Below are 27603 nucleotides of genomic sequence, written 5' to 3'. Positions count from 1 at the left end.
CACCAGGATGCCTTTTTGCCAGTTTGCAGCTGTCACCTTAAGATGACGACGGCTAAATATAGAGCTTTTCATTTGCATGTATCGATGCAACGTGTTATAAGGTCAGCGGAGGATGGATTTAACTCAAGTTTGATCCTTGATGAGTTTTTCACTTGTGAGTGTGACATTCACTTTTGACAGTGAAACACTTGGCAGGACCTGGAAACCTGTTCAGTATGCTGTGTCTCAGTTTGCACAATTTCCTACTCAGTTAAGCCTTTTGAGTGCATGAGAGTGTTCACACTGAAAAGTCTGGCAAAATGCAGCATTTTGAAAGTGTATTATTAGTAAGGGGGTCACAAGATCTCGCAAAATTAAAACGTTTCTCATGCAGAAAAAAAAATGTCTCATGGGTTAATTAATTAACTCATTCGATCCCAGACATTTTTCAAAATTCAACCCTTTCAGTAGCGGCCATTTTAGACGATTTTTGACTGATCTTTCTTTCTTGTTCTATGGTTATATAAACATGGAACCTACCAAACGAAAGATTAAACTCTCGTCTTTCATCTGAAACAGTTTGTTTCTACTTTTTCCCGTTCTGTAGTAATCAGCAGTAGAACATAGGTAAGTTTCAGGAAAATATCAGTTCCCAACTAAAACAGGAAGAAAACCAGCTTTTTGTGAAAAGATACATTTCAAGCACAACATTCCCTTTGACACAAATATTTTTTGCTTTTGTGACATCTCAAATATCTAAACAACTATACCAACATAAACAACACAAAAGGGGTTGTTTTACATCAAAATAACAATTTATTTACAAATATAACACCATGAACTATTTATAATTTTCACATTTGGAAAATTGGTTATGCATTTCCCAACAATGCGTAACCATTGCTACACTCCTCCTAAAAGATGTATAAATACAATAAATGAAAATGAATTTGATCATTTTTCCAGCTTCAATATATTGGCATGTTCATGTCTGTTTTCGTCCCGCCGGTCTCCCGCCTCCAAACAGGCAAGAAGCACGTTCACTTTGTGCACTGGTTTCTGTGCATTGGTTCTGGCACCTTGGCACGTTTGTTTCATAGAACAACGGCATGAACGGAGTGAGCCCTTTTGTCAGTCTTTGTCTCAGTGGATGAAGGCAGGGCCGGTAGCTTACACACGGAGCGCACAAGAGTGTAAAACAGTAAAAATGAAATGACATTTTTATATTTTGTCATTGTACTTTTCTTCAAAGTAATGTTAAAATCTTGTTTCATCTCGTTCCCACAGACCCAATCTCGTGTATCGTCTCGTCTCGTGAACAGAGTGTCTTCTGACATCCCCAATTATTCGTATTAAGTTTTTCTTGCAAGTTTCTTCTGTTTATATAAAAAAAAAAATTACAAATATTTCAACTCTCTTCCGGTACATTTTTTTCTTGCGATATTATGACTTTATTCTGGTCATATCTGGACTTTATTCTCATATTCTTAACTTTTCCCCCCAACTTCATTTTCCAAAAATCACAACTTTATTCTGTTTTTCATTTTTCATAATATCCAAACTTTAAAAAAAATAACGTTTTGTTTCTTTACGCTTCTAAAATAATGTATTTTTCCTCCTAATATTACAACCTTATTCTCATAAAATGATGACACAGTACAATATTTTCTCTAAATATAATGACTATACCCCTAATATTTTTTACTTTATTCTGGTAAAATTACTAGAGGGTTTTCCATTTTTGCTTCTGTTTTATTACATTTTCTTTTTTTTATTGTTTGTTTAGAATGTGCTGCAGACTAGTCAACAAACAGCAATGAAATAAATGAGTAAGATGAACTCATTCTTCAAGCAAATGTGACGCTGTGGTCCAGATGTTGAACATCAGGTGTCAGAGGTGTTAACACGATGAGGTAACACAGGAAGTGCACAGGCTAAATACAAGTCAAGGAAGGAGTTGAGATGGTAGTTTGCATATCAGCTCATTTGGTGTTACTAATGTGATCATCCAGCATTCTCCCTGTGGGCCTTTTAGCCTAATGAGGGCTTCACCCCTGCATCATCACTCAGCTAGGGGTGGGGTTGAAGTGGGGCGGGAGACAGGAAGTAGACAAAACACAACAAGAGGAAGACATGGAAATAAAGGAGAGCTTGTGTATCAGCAGAGGAGAGTCAGGAGAAGATCAGGGAGGGAAGTATTTATCTCTCCCTTGGCGCTCGTCTTTACCTTTTTTAACCCCCCCCGCGAGCTGTTTTACATCAGCGATCTAATTAAATGAAATAAATCAGCCCCACCTGGTTTCCGGGACGGTCTCTAGCACCTCCACCCCCTGATTGTATAAATCTCCATTACAGTGCATTACACGGCACATCACTCACGTTGTTTAGAGCTCTAAAATATGCAAACAGGCCAGCGCCGTAAAAGTGATGGATGCTGAAACGGGCCCTCCTTTGCGTCGGCTCCTCACAGCAGCAGCAGGCGGCCACTAAGTGACGTCTCGTGTGGGCCAAAGACGTACCGTGAGCTGTCCTTATGCTCGTCCCCCCCGCCTTCATGACTGTTTTCATTGTGCTCAGGCATCCAAAAGGCACTTTTTATGACCTCATTTGCTAAAGGGCTCTGTCTCGGAGACTGAGGCATTATTTCATCTAATTAGCTGTGCCAAACCTTGACTCCGTCCCCAATAGAACTCTTGATAATTGTTGAAACGGACGTTAATCAGTATTTTTTATTGGTTAACAAACGAGCGACAGCTGCTTAAGATACGTATGTTTCCAGGAAGAATTACTTAGGGAAACAAACCAATCAACGCCGTCGCTGTCCAATTAAAAACACAAACAGCAGCACTCAAAAGTTTGGACACACTTTCTCATGCTATTGAAAGAGAAGGTGTATCCAAACATTTGACAGGGTGTCCAAACGTTTTCCAGCGACGGCAACATAGTGAAAAAAGAAAGGATGCAAGGGCCACTTTTATTTTGTAACACAACACATGTACTGTAGATACTGTACTGTTCAAGTAACTTATACAGTTCATATTTCAAGATAAAAGTGCATCTCAGCTTTGTGATGTGATGTAGGTGAAAAAGCCTCTTATTTAGTATCAACTTCGGTCCTTGCTCTTCATTCCCATTTTTGCTTTTCTTTTTCTTTTTTTCTAAATTTCCCAAATATTTCAACTTTCTTCTAAATGAATCTTTTTGTAATATTATGACTTTATTCCCATAATATTTTTACTTTAGTCACATAAAATTATAACTTTTTCCCCCAACCTAATTTTCCAAAAATTACAACTTAATTTGAAAGGCGTTATTTATCACAATATTATGACGGTATTCTTGTAAAATGATGACTTTTTCTTGTTACATGACAGCTTTTTTCTCTTAACAGTTTTATTCTCGTAAAATTACAGCTTTCTTCTTTCTTCTTTCTTCTAACTTTCTTCTTGTAAATGTTCTTCTTGTGATAATGACTTTATTCCCACAATACTTTAACATTCTGACTTTTTCTGCAACCAAATTTTTCAAAATTAACAACTTTATTTGTTTTGTGATTGTGCTGCTAAAACGATGTTATTTTTCCTCATCATATTATGAAGTCATTCTTTATTCGTTTAATATTTTTACTTTATTTTTGTAAAATGACTGTTGATTTTTCCATTTTTGCTGTTTTTTTTTGTAGTTTTCTTGTTATATTTCGAGAGAGTGCTGCAGGCGTTAAAGTATGTATGCTACGTATGGCAACTTGCCGAGTGCCCAGCGATAATCGGCGACTTCTGTTCAGTACAGTTTTTCGCTTTTTCTTGAAAATGGCAGCCAGAAAGTGTTTTTTCGGATGTAGGACTGGAGTAAGACAGCAATGGATTTTTTTTTTTTGCTTTCAGGGGAGCTAAAGACCTACCTCACGGTAACTGCTCCTCTGCTCTCGCCACTTCACGGACAACTGTCTCATGAATTCGGATTGTCCAATATTCAACCAATTACCGTAAATTGCAGACCGTTGAGCGCACCTAAATATAAGCATCTAAGCATTGGGGGTGGGGCCGACCTTGGACCCCTGAACAATCACATCAGAGTAGGTGCGGTTGGAGGAGGAGTTCCCGAATTGAGCATTTGGGCCAAGAGGAGAAGAATGCAGATTTACCCTGTACATACCTTGAGATTTATGGACTACTTTATTCAAATGAAGTTACTGGAGTGCCCCACTGAGGTCCAATATCATTTTAAAAGCCCCCGAAATGAGCAGGTTAAAGCTCCTTTAAGGTTTTCCTTGAAGTCTAACTAATCAGGACAGCATAGCATATAGATGTTGTGCTATATACACATACTGTGTGTGTGTGTGTGTGTGTGTGTGTGTGTGTGTCCGTCTATCAATTAAAAATCCAATTTCATCAGCAAGCGTAAGCCACATCGGACCTTGTTGTGAGTTATGAGTCTCCTATGTGACTTTCACACCTGTTTGTTCCTCTGCCGGTCAGCACTAATCTACATAATAAATGGATTCTTGATTTATGCCTAATCAGCAGATATGGCTTCAGATATGACATTTTAACATTACTTTTTTTTCCTTAATTGTCTCCAGAGCTGCTTGATTGTCATTAAATAAAACATGATCCCACAAGGAGCTGCTGGAAACCAATATAAGCGACATGTTGGAAAAGCACCTTGCAGCTTTTAGATTACGATGACTATGTTTAGCATACTGTTTAATCCATCTCCCAGGAAGGGGCACTTATCTTCATCCAAGTTGTTTCCTGCAGTTGTTATGAAAAAGTAAGAATGTTACTAAACAGTGCATGAATGAACTTTGCGTTGAGATACACTACTCCCAAAAAGTTATGGAAATTCAGCTTTTAGCTGAAATTTCAGGATGAAGCTGAAATGCATTATAACCTTTACAGGTGAACTTCATTTGACCTTCTCTAAACATTTCAATGCAAGGCTTGCTGTTCTCTAACAAGAAGAGCAATCGTCCAAAAGGTTTCCTGCTTGAATTAGAATCATGATGTTCGCATTTAGACATCACGAGACCAAGAGGACACCTAACAACTCATCAACAGTACCTCTATTGCGAGGCTGCAAACAGGATGTTCCCACAGGGGAGTGCCCCCTGAATGTCACGGACTGTCATCAGCAGCTTGAAAAAGAGATAGAGAGAGAGTGGAAGGATCTCAGAAAAGGCATACTCTGTGCCTTCCTTTGAAAATGTAAAATACATTTCCTGTAATCTGTGAATTTTGCCATTCAGCTCCTTGTTAGAGAAGTGCACTTTGTGCTTGAAGTACTGGAACATTTAACAGTCGGATGTGTGCATTCAAAATACACAAGATCAACTTAAGTTCACTCATAAAGGTTCTACTGCATTTTAGCTTCATCCTGAAATTTCACCCAAAGACTGAAACTTTTTGTGAGTAGTATTTTATATACCGTAAATTACGGTGTACTTTTTTCTTCACCTTTGAACCCTGAGCAGCGGTGTGGCTAATCTATGGCTAATCTATGGCTAAAGTCTAATCCTTTACTTCAGAACTACTACTAATTGTTTAATTACTGTGCCGCTTGTGAGTCAGTGAGGAACCAGTTGCTCTTTCTTTGGCAGGAGCCAATGACGAGCTATCGGTGACTCACACTGAGCTTGTCAACCCAATGGCACTCACAGGAGGTCACTATATACAGCATATCAGTACAACAACATAACAGTCTGACTCACGGTGTCATCTCACTAAAAACACTTACTACTAATACTAATAGCACTACATTCATCACACAGCAACTTAATACTCAAAAGGTGTACCTGATAAATATATAAACATGTATCAATATGAGTTTAAAATGAAAAAAATAACTTTTAAAGTTTTCCCATAAAGCATTGCATCTGAGCCTCCCTCTGGGCTCCTCTGGTGGACCGAGACAGCATTGCAGCATCCATCTATGTTGCTTGTCCTCCAATGAACTGCTCTTCTGGCAGTAATGCATTATGGGTAGATGTTAAAATAGCTGCTGTTTGTAAATTTAAACTCGTATTGGTACTTGTAATGTATATTTCCTGGGTACCTTTAGAGTGTTAAGTTGCTATGAGTCAGACTGTTATATTGAGTAATGACCTCTTGCGATTTCCAATGGGTTGGCAAGCTCGTTGTGAGTTTTTTCATAGCCCATTATGGGCTCCTGTCAAAGAGCTGCCTGGTCCTCATGGACTTGTGCGCACCACAATATGTCATTTTATGACATGGTCACGTACGGCTTATACACCGGTGCGGATTGTATATGAACAAATCTGTTTTTCCCTCAAAATCGAGTGGGTGCAGCTTATACGCCAGTGCGGCTTATACACTGGAATTTCCGGTACTCCTGATCAAAATCAAAAGACCAGTTGAAAAATTGCAAGAATTTACATTTTGCACTGTTGGATTTTAGGGAGGTTCTTGGTAGAGCTTCAAAATGCAAAAAAACAAATGGGAGTGAAACCACATTTTTTTCAATTTATTGCAAAACAACCGTTAAAGTGAAATAGGCTGTTCATCAGCTGAGACCACAGCCTTTAAAAGCCAAAATCTTGGCAAAATGTGGATTGAATGTCATTTTCTGTCAGGTATTAACACTATTATGATCTCTTGGTGGCAAAGGCAAAAAAGCTTTCTCTCTTTGAATGCGGTCGGATTGGTGAGCTGCAGTAGTAATACGTAGTAACATACGTAGTAAGACAATTTGTCAAAAAAATTAAGTGCTAGACACAAACAAATTCCCCCACGGCCCTAAGCCAGAGAATCTGATTGGTTGTCTGTCAAGACACCTTGGCCCAAATGAAAGTTGTTACTGGTGCCGAGTGCAGTCCAATAACCATCAGACGGAATCTGCGAGAGAAGGGTTTTTAAAAAGAAAAGACATCTTCAATTGCTTGCTTGCTTGCTGCTGTAACAAGTGAATTTCCCCGCTGTGGGATGAATAAAGTACAAATACAAATACAAAGGCCTCGTCTCCTTCAACGCCACAAAAGTTTTCATTTGGAATTGGCATGAGAGCACCAAACATGGGACAATGAAAGGTGGAAGAAAGTTTTATTCTCTCATGAGAAAAAAATGGAACCTTGACGGTCCTGATGGTTTCCAACGTTACTGGCAAGACAAGGAGATCCCACCTGAGATGTTTTCCACACGGCACAGTGGAGGGGGCCCCAATATGATTCTTCAATGCAACAATGGAGCTTCAGGTTGTGCAGGGGCGTCAAACGGCAGTTGGCTATGTGGAGATTTTGCAGGGGGCATCCCTCATGACTGAAGGCCCTCATCTGTGTGGTAATGACTGGCTTTCTCAACAGGACAACGCTGCACTTCACAAAGGACTTCTTCCAGAGGAATGACATCACTCCTTTGGACCATCCTGCGTGTTCCCCTGATCTAAATCTAATTGAGAACATTTGGGGATGGATGGCAAGGGAAGTTTACAAAAATGGACATCAGTTCCAGACAGCGGATGCCCTCCATGAAGCCATCTTCTCCACCTGGAGCAACATTCCCACTAGCCTCCTGGAAACACTAGCATCAAGTATGCCCAAACCCATTTTTGATGCGATTAACAAGAATGGTGCAGCTACTCATTACTGAGTCCTTTTTTGAACATTTTATTTCTATATCTGGGGGGTTTGGGCTGTTTTTGAGCTAGGGTCTTAAACGTTGTTCAGCTGATGAACAGCCTATAAATTGCTGACTCAAAATATGTTTTTTTGTCTCACTCTCATTTCTTCTTTTTGCATTTTGAAGCACCTTAAGATTCAACAGTGCAAAATGTAAATTCTTGCAATTTTTCAACTGCTCATAAAACTTTGATCAGGAGTGTGCATTCAAATGGCCCACCTTGCTAAGACGTATTGGTAGCCACAAACGTATCAGTTGAGACGTCGTTGGGATGGCGGTCCAGGCGAGAGCGGCGGTGGCGACAAAGAGGATTGTTGAGTGTCACGTTGTAGGTTCCCTTCAGCACCGTGTTCATGACGCTTGGACTCAACTGTACACAAACACAACCAGAGAGGAGGAAATGTGCATCAAAAGATTAACTATGCGAGTCTGTGGTTTGCTTTTTCTTTAGCTTTTTTGCAACAACACTTACCCCAAAATAAGGAGCAGCGCCAACAAGAGCTGTAAAGAGAAGATGAGGAGAGAAGAAGAACACGGGCAGGACGCTGAAGTAAGCAGACTCGCATTCAAAGCAGTAAGATGTCTTGTCTTCCGTGTTAATGTCGTTTGTTTTAATGACTGCAGTTCTTCAAATAATGAACCAAAGTGTCGGAAGTCAACAGGAGATAGCGGGAAAGGCGTTGATTGGGGAAACATGGGAAGCACACAGCATTGTGGAGTTTGCTGGAATGGCTAGGAAAAGACACATGAGGTAAGATCATCTCGAACACCTTGAATTCATCTAAAGAAACAGAGGTTTCATTTTACACATGATGATGTCCTTCTCAGCCAGTACACTTCAGTAAGTATACTGTGTGCACTGTGTACTTAGTTCTTGAGTGCAGTCATTCTGACAGTACAGTCAGGGGCGCCACCAGGACTTCTGGGCCCCATGGAAAAACAAAAATCACCTTGCCCCCCTCCATCCACACAAGCACACACAGTGTTGCTCACCTTCTTCACTGAGACAAAGTGGGGTAAATTTACGGGGAGACAGGGCTGCTGCTGACTCATTTCTTGTCAAATCTGGTAAATGGGGGCGGGCAACTGCTTTAATAATACATGTAAGCATTGACTTGTGCTGATTAAATGCCTGCTATCTTATTTCATGGTGGACAGGTTCATTTCCACGACACACAGACTGGCTAGGCTACAAAAAAAGGGGTCACATATTGACACCCTTTTTGTTTGCTTCTGTTCTCTCACCTTTCTTTTTTTTTCACTCCCAGACTTTACGAGGCACCGGTAGCATAGTTTCACTCTGCTCTGCCACAGCTGCAGACTGACAGGCAACATGCTGCAGCTACATAGCACGTGATGGTGGTAGTGGACCAAACCATTTCATGTGGCTATGGGGGGTGGTCAGTCAATATGGAAGTCAATGTGGATATTTAACTGTTACTACCAAATACAAGAGTTTGTTTTATTGTTTCCTGACTATATATATATATATATTTTTTTAAATCACAACTAGACAGCAAAATGATTGACCTACTTACTTGGGCCCCTGTCAGTCATGGGCCCTTGGAATTGCCCTAACTTTTCCCCCCTTTACGGCCCCCTTGAGTACAGTGCTGTCCCAAATCAATGACTGTCGTTGTGCGCTTATCATAATCGCCATATTTACCCGCCTTTTCTTCTTCTGTCTCTCCTTTTTAATCAGGGGTGTGAGAAAATATCGATATATCAAAATATCGCGATATTTACTGCTACGATGGATTATCAATACGCTCTCGCCGTGTACTGTTTTTTTATTATCATTAAAATACAGCCGCTATAAACGTCTTCCACCGTTGTACCTCAGCGTGTCAGCATTTTACACGTCATCCAGGAGGAGCCACAGTGGCAGAAAACTGGGTGGAAGCCACAGAAGAAGAAGAAAAGAAAGCAGAAGTAAAAACAAACGGGCGGTGAAGTTAAAGGGAGAGATACGCCAGCATAGTTGAAAAGAAAAGAGTGGACTCACGGTGGCTTTTATAGCATGAATGAGACGGCGCTGACTTTGCAGGATGTTAAGAAGTATCTCATGAAAATAAAAGACACGTGCGGCACGACAGCCACCTCCTTCGTCACCACGCTCACTAAGAAATGTTGATTTTTCTATTCAAATGCTAAATGTTGTGTTACTCAGTCAAGAGACGTGTGTTTAGTTTACGTCGTTTGTCAGTACTGTCGTGCCGCTCAACATTATCCAGCTCATCTCTTTCCGGTGATTACGTCGCTACTACTATACGACACTAAATAGGTATTTTTGTTATGCTTCTACTTTATACAGGTAGATTTGATCTACTTGAGAGACATGGTTTTCTGAATTTGTTTCAAATAGTCTAAAATTCTAAATTACTGATGTATTGTGGCTAAAATATGCTGCAAAATAGCCACCCATTTTCTATACCGCTTGTCTTTATTTATTTTTGTTTTATTGTCCAGCACTGCACACTCACCATTTTAACCATTTTAAGTGCAACATTCACGCACTGACAACTTACTTCTCAGTGTGAACGCACTTATGCACTCAAAGTGACCCAGCATGAGTGATTTATTAAAACAATAAATCATATTAAAGGAAAACTGCACTTTTTAGGGGGGGAATTTTGCCCATCATCCACAATCCTTATGTGAGACATGAACACACATGTACAGTATTTATTTTTCCTGTGTGTTCTAAAGTTCTAAAAACTGCTAAAAAGAGGCAGCTAATTCCTGCACGTAAAGGGACACACTAGCTCCGCCTAAAAACCTATTAAAACACCTCCACCTCTTGATGGTTTTATATCCATGTAGTAACAGGTACATTCATGATAACATGTAATACTTACAGTATTTTGCCGTACTTTGGTCATTCCCGGAACTTCCTTCCTGGACACATTGATTTCCCATAGCAACATAGAAAGGAACGCTACACACTGAAAACACAGCAGCAGTGGCGGCAGCTCCAATATGTACCGTTACCTCTTGCTAGTGGCCTGATGCGTTGTGAGCGAGTGTGTGGTGAAGCTAGTCGCTAGCCGGTGTGGTGTGGTGAGGTGTCACTACGCCAGTAACGTAGTTCTTCGGTGTAACAATGTCGCTTTAGCAAGGTTAATATGCAGGTCACATTATATACTGTAAATGGAACGTTGTTGGCGGCTTTTGGAGGTTTCTTAGAAGGTTTCATAGGCAGAACAGTTGTGCCCCATTACGTGCGTTCTTGACTGCCTTTTCTTTAGCTGCTTTTATGTCTTGAGAACACACACAAAAGAGAAAGACGTGTGTTTTTCGTTATGAGCAGTTAACCTCTTTTATGCTTTAATGTCAGTCTTCAGTTAGTCAAGGTTTTAGCATCGTGATAAGTTTTCTGTGGAATGGATCATTTCCAATTTTGAGTCATCAAGTTAAAATGGGAAATTGTTAGGAAATGATTTATTTGGCTTGGACCAAAAAAACACAAGGATACAAGCGGCTGAAATGAGTTTCCTCCGTAGAGTGGCTGGACTCACCCTAAGAGGTAGGGTGAGGAGCTCTGTAATTCGGGAGGAGCTCAGAGTAGAGCCGCTGCTCCTTCACATCGAGAGGAGCCAGGTGAGGTGGCTCAGGCATCTATTCCAGATGCCTCCCAGACACCTCCCTGGTGAGGTGTTCCGGGCATGCCCAGCCGGGAGAAGGCCCAGGGCAGACCTAGGACACGCTGGAGGGATTATGTCTCACAGCTGACCTGGGAACGCTTTGGTGTCCTCCCGGTGGAACTGGGTGGACCGGGGAACGGGGAGTCTGGACTTCCCTACTGAGACCGCTGCCCCCGCCACCCGGACCCGAAGAAGAAAATGGAATGGACCAAAAACATAGTCCTAGTGCCAGGAAAATGATTCCATCAAACTTCTTTCAATGAAAGTCTTTCCACATTGAATGGCCATCATACAGTAACATAATAATAATAACTAACAACTAGGTGAATATACAGTAAAGAAGGCAGTACTGTAGAGTAAAACTTTCATTTGGTTCTGATATACTGTCATGACTTTGCATAACTTTGTGTGCTGCAACAGGTGGTGAAATACACATTTTACGAATCCTGCATCCCTCCCGCCCAGGAAGTGCTTGAGGAAGTACTTCCTGTGAGATATCAAAGCTGTCAAGTCATTCCCTCCCTCCTTTTCTCTCCCACCTCCTCTGACCTTCCGGTGCTCGTGCACATCATCAGTATGCCCGAAACAACGTTGCTAGGATTTAGGCACATGGGCTGGACCGCTCAGATCTTAGTCTTGATCCTGATGGGAACAGGGTTGCGGGTTCAACTCCGGGTCACCCTCGGGGGTGCGCGGCAGGTTGGGAGTGTGGAGGAGGGTGTTGATGTTTAAGAAGTGACGACGCCACCGGCATGGTAATGATGAGGGAGATTATGGGATGCTTGGGTGGGTCAGAGAGGGGAGAGGGAAAGGTGGATGTATGCGGGGAATGGTGTTAGTGGGTCGCTACGCATGTGTACACGAGTGAACACGAGACATTCCCACAACACACACACACACACACACACACACACACACACACACACACACACACACACACGTGTAGTACAAGACGTGCAACACAAGCCTAACACGGATATAGGCAAGAAAAATACAGATGATAACTCTATAAACTGTGTGTGTGTGTGTGTGTGTGTGTGTGTGTGCATCATTGACAGGCATGATGGTCACGTGCAACAGCAGAAATTTTGTTGGAGCTCTTGTGAATCAAGCTGTCTCTCGCAAGGAGAGCGGCTTACGCCACATGCTTTATCTGGGTCTGACTGCTCATAATCTCTTCATGCGTGAGCTTTAGAGCCCACAATCATCCACTTTCTCAACAAAAGAAGTCACCGGAGCATTTCTCCAAAAAGTCTAACTATTTCACTGCGGTTCCGTTCCCTTTAGCCCGGTCGTACTAGTCACTATAGTCACCGTTGCTAATACGTTTACAACACATCAATGTAGTAAAACAATGTTTTGTGTATTTGAAAAAATGTCCACACGACACCTGTTAACCTTGACTGTCAAAACGTCTTAAAAACCCTGTAAGATGCGTGACAGGCCACACTTAAGTGGGGGTTACGCTTGCACGCATTTTGCCTCCGCATTGTCACGCAATTCGCCATGGCCACCCGCATTGTTCCCGCGTGGGTATGCATTGTCACCAGCACTTCCAGCATCGGTGAAGCAGTCGTGGCATTATTCCTTCCTGCTTTGTGTCGTGTGATGCCACGCAACAGCAGGCATCACTCCTAGCTTCATTAATTGCTGTGTTTTCAAGGGACCTACATGGAAAAGAAAGGTAAGTTTATATCATTTCGCAGCTGCAGAAAAAGAAAGCGGAAAGAGCAGGAAGAAGGCATAAACTAGAAAAAAGGAGGCACGGGCAGTGTGGGAGAGGGAATTGCTGACTAGAAGACATTGCTTTGGGCATTATGATTAGCTGTTAACAGAAATTCACAAGGAAGATCCAAAAGGCTATAGAAATTACACTGCATTCTAAAGGGATGGGGGGTGTGCGTGAGCTTGAAGGTGCTTGTCACTGACGAACTTCCACAGAGGAAAAGCCAGCGTTTTTGTTTTTTTCAATATAAATTTCTGCACGGCTGGATGAATGAATTAAATTTGTCTTCCCAGATGGAGGATTATTCACCCAAACCTACCAGGAGATGGTCAGACTTTATCAACAAATTATCAGAACTTTTCCTGGAGAAGGAAAGGCTGCATGTATTTCATACACAAAAGGTAAGAACACAAATATTTTCCAATTTATAAAAAATAAATAAATAAATGGGTCTAAGTAGTATCTGAAAACATTCTGAAAATATTGAATTGTGCATCATTCTCTTTTTTTTGGTTATCCACTTAATGAGCAACCTGTATTAACATTAAAAAAAAACTCAGAGGGAGTCACCTGCTGCCATGAACCTCACCGCAAGTCGCTAGATTACAGTACATTAGCTGTACACATCATTAACATGAGAACTGTAACCTCGCTGATCCCGGCCAAGAGGTTCAGGCAGCAGTAATCATTAAAAGTATAAAAACTCACATGTGGAGAGGTAAACAGACCAACACAGAGGAGGCTCTGATGGAAATGTCAGCTATGTTGGAGCTGATAATGAACATCAAACCCATCTAGGAAGAGATTTACAACCCTGCAAAGATCATATCATTTATTTCCTCTGTTTGTGCTTGACAACCAGTCCCCCTGTCTTTTTATATTGAAGTGCAGCACGCACACACACACACACACACACACACACACACACACACACACACAGGCTGTTAAATGAAGCTCAACCAATAAGAATGATGTCGTATGCGGGAGAAAGGTAATCAAGCCTACTCTCCAGAAGTAGGCGCCTCTCTCAGCTTCTAAATGAGCTCTATCAGTGGGCTAATGCAGCTCAAGAAGGCAGCGATAGCACATTACAGCCACTTTCATAGATGAGCGCGCATGCACACGCATTGACGCTAATGCCCAAATAGGTGCAATTCCCCCTGCGCCGCCATCTGCTTGCCATCGGAACACATTTCCAGCAGCAGAGGCGGCTGGGCTTTTTTAACAAGGGTGTTCAGCTGCTCTTCTTCTTCTACTTCCTCCCACCTTCACGTCCCTCACGCCGCCTCGTCTTTGACACCCTCTCATCCCTTTAACTCCATATGGCCTGTGGTGTCGTACGGATCCGCAGTCACGAGGCTAATTACCCAGACTTGAGCTGAGGTGTGCATTCCAGATAGAGTCATGATGTCGTGTTTAAACTTCAATATGGAAGTTTCAGATGTGCTTGATGAATGCAGCACTTGTACAAGTATTAATACAGCCGTCCCTCTTTTACCGCAGTTAATTGGTTCCAGATCAGACTGCGATAAGTGAATTTCTGCAAAGTAGGATTCGATACTAATCAATGGAATATTTTCACAGTTAGCGCACTGAAAACCTGTTTAGGACTTTCTAAATATGTTTTTTGCCATTATTATAACCCTGTACACATGAAATAACACCCCTATAGTTACCTTTACACTCCTATTATTCTTTGTTTACACCACATTGTCCAACTCTAATGCGCAGGCTAAGGGATCACTGCAGGGACATTAGAGACGGCCACTGCTTTAAGCATAGTATGCTACCGAGCTAACTACTGTATTTACTAATCCGGCACAGTGTGGACAAATTTCCAGGAACGTTCCCCAGGGCCAAAGAATCGTAAACATGTCCTCCTGACTCATTTGATTGGTGTGCCGGGTGATACTGTTCCACTCCAGTCCTGTAGATGGCAGTAATGCGCACTACTAACACGTTCTGTGCACACCAAACGCTGCAAATAAATGGCAAAAACTAACCCAAATGAAGTCATATTTTAAATACATTTCTCTGAATGATAACATGCTGGATATTTGACAATGCGCCCACACTGGAGACTCTGCATTTTTGGACTATTTGCACAGACATAAAAAAATGCACATTGAACACACAAAGACACAATAGCATCCATCACTGACGCTCTGTGATGCAACAGAAGATGGAAAAAAAAAAGTATCAAAGTCCATGACGACGACAGCTTGGGGACACTTTGTCAGACTGAGGTGAAACGTCTGGAGTGGATGATGAAATGGCTCATGAAGTGTCTGTGGCGGGTATTTTGACAATCTATACCCACTTACGGAGGCTCGGGGGTGGGTGATAACGTGAGCGTATTTGCATGGACATCAACCGCGTACAAACTCTGTTGTTTTGTCTTTGATGTTCACCACTCAAAGTCAGTGAGGACCGCCAGCAACGTGGCGCTCTCCCAATCACCTCACACACACACACACACACAGATATATATATATATATATAGACTAATAATAACAAGCAGCTGTACCCCGAAGTTGTTACTTCCATTAAAAGAACACAGAAATAGATTTGTTTTTAACCACAAGGGTACCTGATAAGCAGCAGGTCCAGGGTTGGTGTTCATGGACACCTTGAAGCGATTTTCCCTGGAGGCCATCAGGACCATTGGAGTGGAGGATATCACACCGGGGTTGTAGTGAGCTGGACCTAGTTAAGACAGACACAACAACAAATAAGCTCATGCCTTGGTCCACCACTATCTCTGTTACTTTAATGACCTTTTTTCCACAGAAGTCATTTGGACATAGTCATGTGACACAAAGATACACATATACACTGTGTTCCAAATTATTATGCAAATGATACTTTTCCTCTGATTTTGCTAATGAGTCAATATAAATTACAGTCATCGTCATTTTCAAGTCATCAACCTTTAGAGTACAGTTTGAATGTTTTTGAACAAACCTCCCAATGATAACAGTATTTTTTTTTACAATAATATAAACTTAAAATGCACTGTTTCACGTTATTATGCATAACAGTTTCATAGCATTTCACTGGTTGTTGTGATCTGCAACCTCAGATTTTTTGCTTGACGTTGCTCTATTGGTTCTCACTTGGGTTGAGGTCAGGGGAAAAAAGGGGGCCAAACCATGAGTTTCTCTCTTTTTATGTTCATAACAGCCAATGACAGAGAGGTAGGTATTGTTTGCGGCATGAGATGGTGCATTGTCATGCATGAGGGTAATTTTGCTACAGAAGGTACGGTTCTTCATATTGTGCCATGGAAGAAAGTGGTCAGCCAGAATCTCTAGCTACTTTGCTGAGGTCATTTTCACACCTTCAATGACCATAAAGGGCCTACCAGCTCTCTCTCAATGATTCCCATCCAAAACATGACTCAGCCACCTCCTTGCTGACATCACAGCCTTGTTGAGATATGCCGGCCGTACTCTACTTCATCCATCCGGACCACCCAAGGTTGCACGGCCCTCATCAGTAAACAGGATTGTTTGAAAATTCATCTACAAGTATTTGTTGGCCCACTGCAACCGTTTGTGCTTTTGAGTATTGGTTAGTAGTGGCCAAATAGTAGGTTTATGCATAACTGCAAGCCTATGGAGGATCCTACACCTTCAGGTTCATGGGACTTCAGATCCACCAGCAGCTTCAAATACCTGTTTACTGCTTTGGCTTTTCGCTTTTTAGCAGGTCCTCTCTTGACTCCATACATTTTCTGGCAGAAACCATTGACATGATGCCTTTATCAGCACGATCCCGGATGTCATCTGAATCAGAGACAGATTTCTTCACTGTACAAAAGTTTTCATGAATGATTGTTTTCATGCCTTGTCCAAGGCATTGCAATATTTGACACTTTTTTGTCAGCAGAGAGATTATTTTTCTTTCCCATGTTGCTTGAAATCTGTGGCATGCTTAATAAATAATGTGGAACATCATTTTTAAGTAGTTTTCTTTTAATTGGGCTCACCTGGCAAACTAATTATGACGGTTGTCCGAGATTGATATCAGTAATCCAAAAAGCCCCAAGACAATGCCATCCATGAATTTCATTGAAAAATAAAACATCTTATGTTTTTGATACGAAAACCCCATTTGCATAATAATTTGGAACACAGTGTACACGTAACAGACTAAAAACCACACACACACACACACACACACACACATACACTTTGAGAATGGCGAGAACGTGTCATTCTGCAGGGACTTGACATGTTTGTAGTTGTTTATGTTTAGCTTCGTTAGAACGATGAAGAATGTAATGTTCCCTAATGGTCCATACACTGTAGGTCTATTCATTTATGCAAATTCCGTAATGGCTAAAATGATTGTGGCTGTGTGTACCACTAAGCACATTTCAAAGCGTATGTGTGTGTGTCTGCGTAAGAAACACCACAGCAAACAGTGCAAATCTATTTATATGCAAATTGGAATTTGGTTAAACGGTTGGAGGTGCCTCATGGGTTGAGTCCCCGTGGTGAAATGGGCCAAGTCATAAATTATCCAACTAAGTCAGGAATCTATCCATTTTGAAACAACACTGTTTCCATTGAGACTGTAATTGAAGTAAATATTAGCTCGGAGGCACACTGAGACAGAGCTAATTGGAGGGCGGGGCACTGTACTCCTGCCCCAATAAATATCTCCAGATGTCAATAAATGGATGGATGGATGGATGGATGGATGGATGGATGGATGGATTGGATTGGGTAAAAAAGTGCATTTGATAAGAGCTCGGCAGGGATCATTTCAATGAAGAATCACACATGACAGGAAGGAGGAAGTGGGCGACCGTGGATGAGTCTGGCGTGCAGAAGGTTACGCATTGTCCGGAAATTTTTTCACGCATCCACACAAACACGCATGCATGCACACACATAGTTCAGTTCCAAATGTGAAAATTGTAAATAGTTCATGGTGTTATATTTGTAAATAGATTGTTATTTTGATGTAAAACAAACTAATTCTTTGTGTTGTTTATGTTGTGGTATAGTTGTTCACGTATCTGAGCTGTCACTAAAGCAAAAAACAGTTGTGTCAAAGTGAATGTTATGCTTGAAATGTATCTTTTCACACGTTTTTAGTCGGGAACTGATATTTTCCAGAAACTTTCCTCTGCTCTACTGCTGATTAGGTAGAAAGGTAGAAACAACCTTTTTTCTGATGAAAGACGGGAGTCTTTTGGTAGGTTCCATGTTTATATAACCATAGAACACAATATTCTGTGTGCCTTGAAAGATCAGTCAAAATGGTCTAAAATGGGTACTGAAGGGGTTGTCTTTTGAAAAATGGCTGGGATTGAATGAGTTAATAAATACATAATGTATGATAGATGGTTGACAAATTGACGGTGTATGATAGCTGGATAGATGGATATAATAGAAATTGATAGTTGATAAATTGCCAATGTATGATAGATGGATAGATGGTTGACAAATTGATGATGGATATAGTAAAAATAGATAGTATGATAAATGGATAGATGGTAGATGGATGATGTATGATATATGATTAGATGATTGACATACAATGTGGCTAATGGATATACTGTATGAATAGATGGTTCATAAATGTATGATGAAGCAAATGACAATGGATGATTGCTGGTTAGCTGAGCCATTGATGGGTAGCTGGTTATGTGGCTGCGTGGCACATGTCTAATACCGGGCCCGCTGTGCACACATTGCAGAAAAGACGCGTGTCGTGGTGCTGCAGAGAGAAAGCTGCTTTGTCGTCTTTTGGCGTCTTCACTTCTGGCTGCAGAGTGTCCACCTGCTGCCTGGAATGGCCTGCTTACATGGTAGGCATTGGGTGCTGGGGAGTCCTACAGAAAGGAGGAGAGCAACACCTGTTACCATGGTAACTAACTTTTCTCATGTAAATGCTGTTGCCTTTAGATGATAGGGTTTATAGTCAGACATGTATGAGTTCAGTACCTGGACAGAATCAATTGCACGAGAGGGATTTAAAAGCAATCTTAAACATGTGCATTCATGACAGCCTCCTTGTAATTACCATTACTAACAAAATGACGGATTTGCACATGCAGAAAAAAAGAAAATCCTTTATTAGTCCCGCAGGGAGGAGGAAATCCTTGTTTTATTTACAGCAAGAGCAACCTATGAATACATAACTGGCATGATAATAAAATAACAAGTAGCCCTGTGCTGTGTACTCTAAAATAAAAACACTAATTTAGTGCACAACATTGAATCCGCTCATCTAACAAGGTAGGTAACACATGCTCAATGTTGGATGATTAGCATTAAATCATTATCAGGTTTATTCCAGTTCCAGACATGCCATAGCGAAAAGCAAAATGTCTCTATATTTTCAGAAATGAATATCAAAAGGAGACTTTACAGCAAGAGTACCATTACTAATAGTAAATAATGTTATAAAGTAAAATAAATCATATCAATATTGGGTGTTTTAAGCTACTACCACTCTTAAATGTCAACAATAGATTACCAAAACAAAGTTCAAAAGGGGAAATTAATATATAATCAGTGGTGGTGTGCCGTCAGGGCCAGCAAAGCTTTCTCTGCTGGCCGAAACACTACCAGAAGCACTGGCCTACATTTATAATTATGATTTTAAGCAGCAGTGTGCCGTCAGGGCCAGCAAAGCCTTCTCTGCTTCGCTGACCTGCAATTACAACTTAAATTCTAGTATTTGTTCCATGACATCGTATTCATTTATTCCCAACAGTCTTATCTTCATTTTGTAGCGTGTCTCTTGGCTGCACTGCTTCCTGTAGCGTTTGTGGATGTTTGATGTTTCGCCATGTCAATGTAATCCGCCCAGAGCCTGCAGAATCAGTAGTGATGGCTCTTGTCACTATAAAAACACTATTAAACACTATTAGTACACTATCAGATTTCAGATTTACCTCACAGGGCCAGCTAGCAGGTGTGCGGTAACATCAGCATTTTTCCGTGCTGTGATTGGTTGATGTCTGAAAGCCTCTGCCTAACACTCAAATCCACCAGTGCGCTTGAACTTATCATATCATACATGGCATTAAGAGGTAGATTTGGTCACTTAATTTCTCACTCAATTATACAAAAAGGTACAAAAAAAGAGTGTGTGTGTGTGTGGGTGTGTGTGTGTGTGTGTGTGCATGTTGTACTATTTTTGTCCAAAGTGCAACATATTTTTTCCCACTTTTTGGGCCTCCATCATTTGCCATCTGTCATCGGAGCACAAAGCCAGACTTGTCGGACTATTAGTCAACATATGGCAACACGCTGCTAACAGAGACAAACAAAGGCTCAATTGTGGACTTGTCATCGCGCTTCTCCTCCGCAGAGGGATGAGCACGGCTGGTGCAGCATTGTCCAAAAATATCACTGGTGATTTTCAAATAAGCAAGCCAGTCTTTCAGGCTCTGCTCTGTGAGAAACATTGCTGATGTGAATGTGATGAGGTGAGTGCGCACTGACAATAATGACAGAAATGTGAACGTGAAGGGTGGACGTGGTGAATGTGAAGGGGGGGGGGGGGGCGCATGTCACCTGGTAAGGTAGTCTTGTCCTGTGAATAATTGATGCTGAGGGCTGAATATAGCAGCGCCATCCATTAAGACTTAACATTGCCGAGCTGTCGTTTAGCTCAAACTGGCCCTTCCTCCTATTCTTCTACCTCGGTAGCCGTCCATCTTTAATCATCTCTAACCAGCGCCATTTCACTTTCAATTATGGCCACAGTAGGAAGAAGCAACAACATGTGGGTGCAGAATGGAAGTGTTGGATTCATTGAAAAATAATTAGAATCAAGGTGAATTTTCCCCCAATATTTTGGCACCGCCCTGGAGGCCACGGCGCCCTTCGCAGCCGCCTTTATCGCCTCATGAGCCAACTGGCTCCGACTAAACATGCTGTATTCTGTCAGAAAAACACGACATTCCGAAGCAGTTATGGCATATTATTTACATTACATGCTTCATTTAAACACGTTAAATAACACGCAAATATAAGACAATTCTGTACTAGGTACAACTACAGGAGAATATACAGCAACATGTTGAGGGTCAGTATTGTTTAAAAAAAATAATGATTCCAATCTGTATTCCCATACGTTGCCATTTACCCCACGTTCAAACCACAAAAACCTAAAACTTTTAAATAAAATACATCTACTCACCATAGATGTCAATTTCTCCTACTTAGTCAGCCATTGTGGGCGTAACTTAGCTTGTTGAACAGTTTTGCTCTGATCAACCAATCCGGACTGGGGGCCTGTTATTTGCTCTGATCAGCCAATCCGGACTGGGGGCCTGTTATTTACTCTGATCAGCCAATCTGAAGTGGGGGGCCTGCAAGCTGTTCCTGAGGGATGAAACAAAAGTCTGATTGGCTAAAAACAGCCCCATTGCTAATAATATGTATGTGACAGGAACCAGCACTCTTGAAGGCCCTGGGCAGATTACATTGACATGGCAACACGTAGAAGCTAAAATCTGATTGGACAAAAAAATCTAACATACACATACAATACTGCCAAGAAACACGCTACTAAATGAAGATAAGAAGCTGTTGGGAATAAATATAACTTAATTGAACCAATATTAGAATTTAAGTTGTAAATGTAGGTCAGTGCTTCTGGTCATGGTTAGGCCAGCAGAGAAGGCTTTGCTGGCCCTGACTGCACACCACCTGTGCTATGAATTACGGCAGTCAAACTCAGGCTATTTTGCTTTGCACTCTGGTCACAGCGGGAGGATCATTGACAGCAAAACACAAATATGGTGGACACGCTGCAGACATACTATGCTAAATTATATATAATATATAATATTTTGCCTCATTGTAATTGCAGTTTTTCGCCTGAAATCACATCACTTTTCTATGACTATAATTACAGTACATTAGTATTCTGCTTATTAATTACATACAATTCCATATCCAAACAGCTCAATACTATTTCTACTACTGTTAATGAGAATGACCTTTTTTTCATGATGTTGAATACCTACATAATGACGGTGATGATGGTGTTTAACACTTTGCGCACTGGAGGAGCAGCAAGTATCCTTCCGCTGCTTGTAATTGAGCGATAACCGACGGCTGCGAGTATGAACTCGACGGCAACTATTTTGAGAAAAACGTATGTGCTTGTCATTTTAATGTCTGACACATAATTATCGAGCGCAGCGCTCGCGCAATCAGCACGGAAAGCCCTCGAGATGCTAAATTTACCGTCTTGCAAGAGGAAGTAAACAGCTGTCCAGAGTCCTTTAGAACAACGCACTTTTTTTTTTTTTTTTGCTTTCATGAGGTGCAAGATTGCCAAAAGGACCAAGACCTCATAGAGAACGCATGCAATGTGCATTGTTATTGCAATACATTGGATTTTAATAACTCCAGGCCCCTGAGAGGGGTCATGAGGTCGAAAAGTTTGACAACCGCTACCCTATGTATAAATAAAAGCAATACATTGAATTTATTTACACCAACAGTGAATATTTGCTTGTTTTTCCCTCCTGGAATTGCCTGCTAATGCGTATGAGCACAGCTGGTGTCTCATCATGAAGCCTGATGATAACCATCTGCGGGCTTTTAGTAGCCGTGGTAAAGGCTGTAGTGTCATAAGGCCTTAATGAGGTCGTAGACGGGCCTTAAATATGGATGTGATGACATGAGAGGAAACATATGGGCTCCATTTGCATCTTGTTGACTTTTTATAGGTAGCGCTTTAGTGCTGACAGCGACAGTCTTGTACTGCATGTTGTCCTCTTTTATATACCGTGGTGCTTTCATTTCTAGTCGGGTTTCTTCGTCAACTTCAATCTGAGAAATTCAGGAAAAATTTTGACCAATTGCACCAACATTGCACCAAAATCAGATAATCCCGCATGCCCCGATGCAATGTTTTGTGTCGTTTTTTGACAGTCAAGTAATACACTCCATCACATCAACCAGCATTACGTTACATCAACATTTATTTTCCTACAGGAAGTAAAGCAAAAAGAAAATAATCCATTCCAGGGTCAAACGGAGTCCATCATACAGCCTTTAACTATACAGTAATCCCTCGTTCATCGTGGTTAATTGGTTCCGGGGCTGGCTGTGATAAGTGAACATATGATTCCTTATTTATAGAATTATATACAGAATATTTTGGGAGTTAGAGCATAGAAAACCTACTTACAGCCTTCTAAATACATTTTTTAACATTATTAAAGCCCTCTAGACATAAAATAACACCCCTATAGTCACATTTACACTCGTATTATCCAATATAGTAGACATAATAGGTGTAAATAGGCAATTTAAGACATAAATAAGACTTTTGTTCGTGTGTGTTGCTATAAATGTGTTCCCTAAGGGAATTGTGGCAGGACGGGCAGGAAGTGACGTCGGGGGCTCAGAGTTGAGTTTTAGCTCGGCGTGGGTTATGACCGCAACAGAGGTCAACACAAGAATTATTTTTATTAGGGATTATTGTGCCTGTTGTGAGATCATTCAAATCTGCAAGGCTAAAAGTCGATCGAGTCCGGCGTTTGTGTGTCTCACCAAACATTACACTGACACCTCGTGACTGGTGTACTACATGCAGTATCTTCACAGCGTCTTCGAATGCATTTTCTAAACGCCTTTACTGTCATCCCTCGCTCCATCGCAGTTCGAACATCCTATTATTCTTACATCCTATTCTTACAAGGTCCGGGTAGGCGGTACAATACCATCTCTGACAAAAGTTAGAAGAAAACAATAACAAAATGAAAGTACTGACTTCATTAAACATTTTTGTCATACTGCTGTCATACAGTAGATAAATAAACAAATATGAAATAGTTGCAAAAAATGCAGCCATGACCTCCCAGCAAAGTCAAGGAAGTGACAAATTCACAAGAATAAGACAATAATAACATTCAGTGATGTATGTATGTTGTATGTTGTATGTATGTATGTTGTGATGACTATAATATAACACACACACAAAATGAACTGCAAGTATGTTTTTCAGTAAGTGACACTGACACCTCTATGCACACGCAAAATACAAGACCAGTGAACAGCAAGCGCTGCTTATGAATAGATCTAGTAAAGAAATATGGATTTACGACTCAAAGGTAGGCTAGAACGACGAGTGACAGTGATTGTTGCAAGCAATTGTTTTACTGAGCGGGATCTAGAATGTAAATGTTTCTTAATCTTCATTCAACGACTACTCATTGCACTCAAGCCTCATTGGGACTCGCTCACTTACCTGTCAGTGTGTCAGAACGTGTGATGTAGGAACGCTGTGGGATAAATTAAACAAGTAGCCCTAACTGCAAGATAAAAGGTGGAGGCTGGAGGCGAGTCCGGATGTAATTATTACGTTGTCTAGACTTTATTTTTAAATTAACAATCAATCAATTTGTATTTGTAAACATAATGAAGGTATTTTTACTCACCTTCTACAGTATCTGTATCTTATCCATCCATCCTTTGATTTTTTTATGCCGCTTAATCCTCATTATGGTCACAAGGGTATGCTGGAGCCTATCCCAGCCGACTTTAAGTGTTTACAGAATTCGATGTGAATAATATGCAAATTAGCCGATGACATCATCTAGCGACTTCTAAGACAGTCAGTAGCTAATTTTCTTACTGAGGAGTTGGCAAGAATGCAATATTGAGCAGCGTGTGTATTCTTCTGCAGCGGCCAAGCTGTAAGTAGTTATCGAGCAAGTCTCGTGTTTACGGACCGAAATGATGTTTTTCGTTCATTTATGAGAGCGCGTCCGTAACCACGAAACAACGTAAACACAGAACGCCGTAAACAGAGGACCGCCCGTATTTCACTGTTCACTGGGGGTCTACTTGCGATCGACTGGGTTTTTACCTTCTTTAACTCCATGAGGGCAAAATGTTAGCAGTATGGTGCAGTGCAGCTGTGGACCACTGCAACCTCCCACCAGCACAGGGCTAAGATCTCATTCGTGTTAGCTTAATTCTTAATTGCCTCCAAGGAACATCACTTTGGAAGGCTTTCTCCGTGTGATGAATGTGTTCTATAATGGAGAGAAGCTTTGGCAGGAAGTGAGTCTTGTACAAACACAACACCTGCCACCTGCCCCCCCTACAACCGTCCAGCACAAGTCCACAGGGCCCAGTTGGTTTTCTTACATCTTATTAATGGCAGCTTTCCCTGTTGTCCACCTGGCCAACTGCCTGCCTGGCTGGCTGGCTACTTAGCTCCCAAGATCATCAAGCGCTACTAAACATCTGTCTGTATCCAAACACACAACAGCTGCATCAAAATGACTACACCTGCACGTCAACACACTTCCACTCAAACATCTGCTGAACACAGCTGGCCGACAATGGCGATGCCGGACTCTGCTCCAGGTGGGATGGAGCAGACGGGTGACTAATGGGGGGAAGGTATTGACATCAAGCAGTATACGCTACAGAGTAAACAAATAGGAACCTTACAAAGTCAGTATCAAATTAAAGGATCAAGACGAGGTCATGTCTTACTGTCTCTAATCTAATCTAAAAGTGTAGCCAAAGTTTTAATTTGTTTAAATAGTGATTTGATTGTGGGCAGGGTCACAAAAGGTGAGGGGGTGTCTACAGGTCCGAGCTGACAATGCAGATAAATGAACACAAATGCACACCTCTCGAGAGTTGGAAGAGCAGCTCGATACAAATCAAATCTGGCAAGTTTAGAGCATGTGACTGATATTGACTCACGACACGAGTAAATCTGATCAGATTAGAGGCTTTTCCCTCAGTGTATTTGCTTCAGTTTCAGCCTGGAGATGCTCTAAAGACACCTGGCTGGTAGAATACCAGCATTAAGGAAAAACTGTCCTGATTGGAGTCATCAAGTTACATCAGGAAGAAGCGTAGATGATGTTTGTTACGCCGCGTTTACACAATGTGGTACAGTCCGTCTCAGCTTGCCATGGTACAGCTTGGACGCTAAAGTTAAATTAAGCAAATTTTATACCCGATCCCACTTTCTTTTTTGAATAAGAAAGTCCCGTTCATATAATTTGAATAGGTTTCACGTGTGTTGAACAGTTCAGGCGTGGAAGAACAAGAGTCTGGTGATAAACATAGCATGGGAGGAGCGAGGACATGCGCGAGGAGGCCAAGTGGTTAGCAGATTGGCCCTGCTAACCTCTTTACGGCTAAACGCCCTAAAGTTACAGTGGGTGTTTTGTAGAAATTGTAGAATTGAGCTTCAGTTGTCCGTCGCAACGTTGCCGTTCGATTATCGCTGCCTCGCTCTATCGTGTTTCAATTAGTAATTAGTTTAGCAATTAATTAATGATCACTGTTTCATGATAGGCTGTGGTCTATTATGAGTCTAAACATATTGAAATACAAGTGAGATGTAGTGTTCTGGTCCTCAGGCATCAGTAACGTTACATTGATCAAACATGTAGAGCCAGCCACGCCGAGCCGCGCCGCGCCGACATGCTATGGCTGAGGCGGACGTACCATGGTTGAGATTGAGTGGAAAAAAGGTTCTCTCATTCAGTGTGGAAGTGGTACTTTTTTTTGCTTCTTACTTTTGTCATCCTTCTCCCCTTTTTTAAGTTTAGAAAAAAGAAATTTGAGACTAGTTCCGCACGGTGGCCAGGTGGTTTGCATGATGTCCACACAGTCAGGAGTGTGGAGTTTGCATGTTCTCCCCGTGCGTGCATACTCCGGCTTCCTCCCACATTCCAAAAACATGCATGTTATTTTGAATTGGCCCCTCTAATTTGTCCATAGGTATGAATGGTTGTTTGGCTACATGTGACCTGCGATTGACTGGCGACCAGTCCAGGGTGTACCCCGCCTCTCGCCTGATGCCAGCTGGGATGGGCTCCAGCATACCCGTGATCCTAGTGAGGATAAGTGGCATAGAAGATGGATGGATGGAAATTTGAGGCTATTCTGGTTAGCTCACTACCTTGTTAGCTCGCTAGCTTGCTAGCAAGCAGGCAGCTCGAGGACCTGCGGCATAAGAATGATGCACTGCAATATGTATAATAGGAGTGCAAAGGTGACTACAGAGGTGTTATAAAAACATATTTACAAAGCCATTAACAGGTTTTCTATGCTCTAACTAGGAAAATATTCCCTTCATTAACATTGGATCCTATACATCATTTATCGAGGTCGGGTCTGGAACCTATTAACAGCGATAAAGCACTGTGCGTGAGAAATTTCACGTCAGATTTTGGGGTTTAATGACAGCGCCACCTTGTGGTGTATATGTCAGACAAAAGAATAGCACAGTAACACAGTAGGGGTGCATGTTTTGACTCATTTTTCACCCTTTTGCATGCAGCGGTTGAGGAGTAGAAGAGTTATATGTTGGGATATATGGACGGTGGCGAGGGACACGAGTGCTGTAATCTCAGAATGAAAAACAGTTGCATTGGAAGGGCCATTGAAATTGGTGACCTCAAAGAGGTCTAATCAGTGGCAGCCTTTATGGTTAAGATGGGCACAGGACAATGCCGTGGGTTCCACATGGAAGATGAAAATGTCAAATCACTGTGTAATGGCATCGCTATGACAACCGGCTCTATAGCGAGTGTGTGTGTTGTGAAGGTGACTAATCATACTGATGCATGGAGACCCTGGGGGGTAAATTTCGC

General features: G+C 41.5%; 1 protein-coding gene across 1 annotated transcript in view; it reads right to left on the bottom strand.

Annotated features, from left to right (window-relative positions):
* Nucleotides 1–831: 831 nt before the first annotated feature.
* The window catches only part of stpg2 (sperm-tail PG-rich repeat containing 2), a 64648-nt gene continuing 37876 nt past the window's right edge, over nucleotides 832–27603 (bottom strand). Inside the window, exons 11-14 of the mRNA XM_054773059.1 lie at nucleotides 18672–18831; nucleotides 15574–15689; nucleotides 7833–7983; nucleotides 832–4733 (exon numbers count right to left, since the gene is read on the bottom strand). Coding sequence (XP_054629034.1) covers nucleotides 7837–7983; nucleotides 15574–15689; nucleotides 18672–18831 — 423 coding nt within the window. The 3' untranslated portion in view covers nucleotides 832–4733; nucleotides 7833–7836. The remainder of the gene's footprint in view (nucleotides 4734–7832; nucleotides 7984–15573; nucleotides 15690–18671; nucleotides 18832–27603) is intronic.

This window comes from Dunckerocampus dactyliophorus, chromosome 4 (genome assembly GCF_027744805.1).
Source record: "Dunckerocampus dactyliophorus isolate RoL2022-P2 chromosome 4, RoL_Ddac_1.1, whole genome shotgun sequence".
Lineage (NCBI taxonomy): Eukaryota > Metazoa > Chordata > Actinopteri > Syngnathiformes > Syngnathidae > Dunckerocampus > Dunckerocampus dactyliophorus.
Note: the sequence above shows the minus strand (reverse complement) of the source record. Positions and strands in the feature narration are given on the sequence as shown.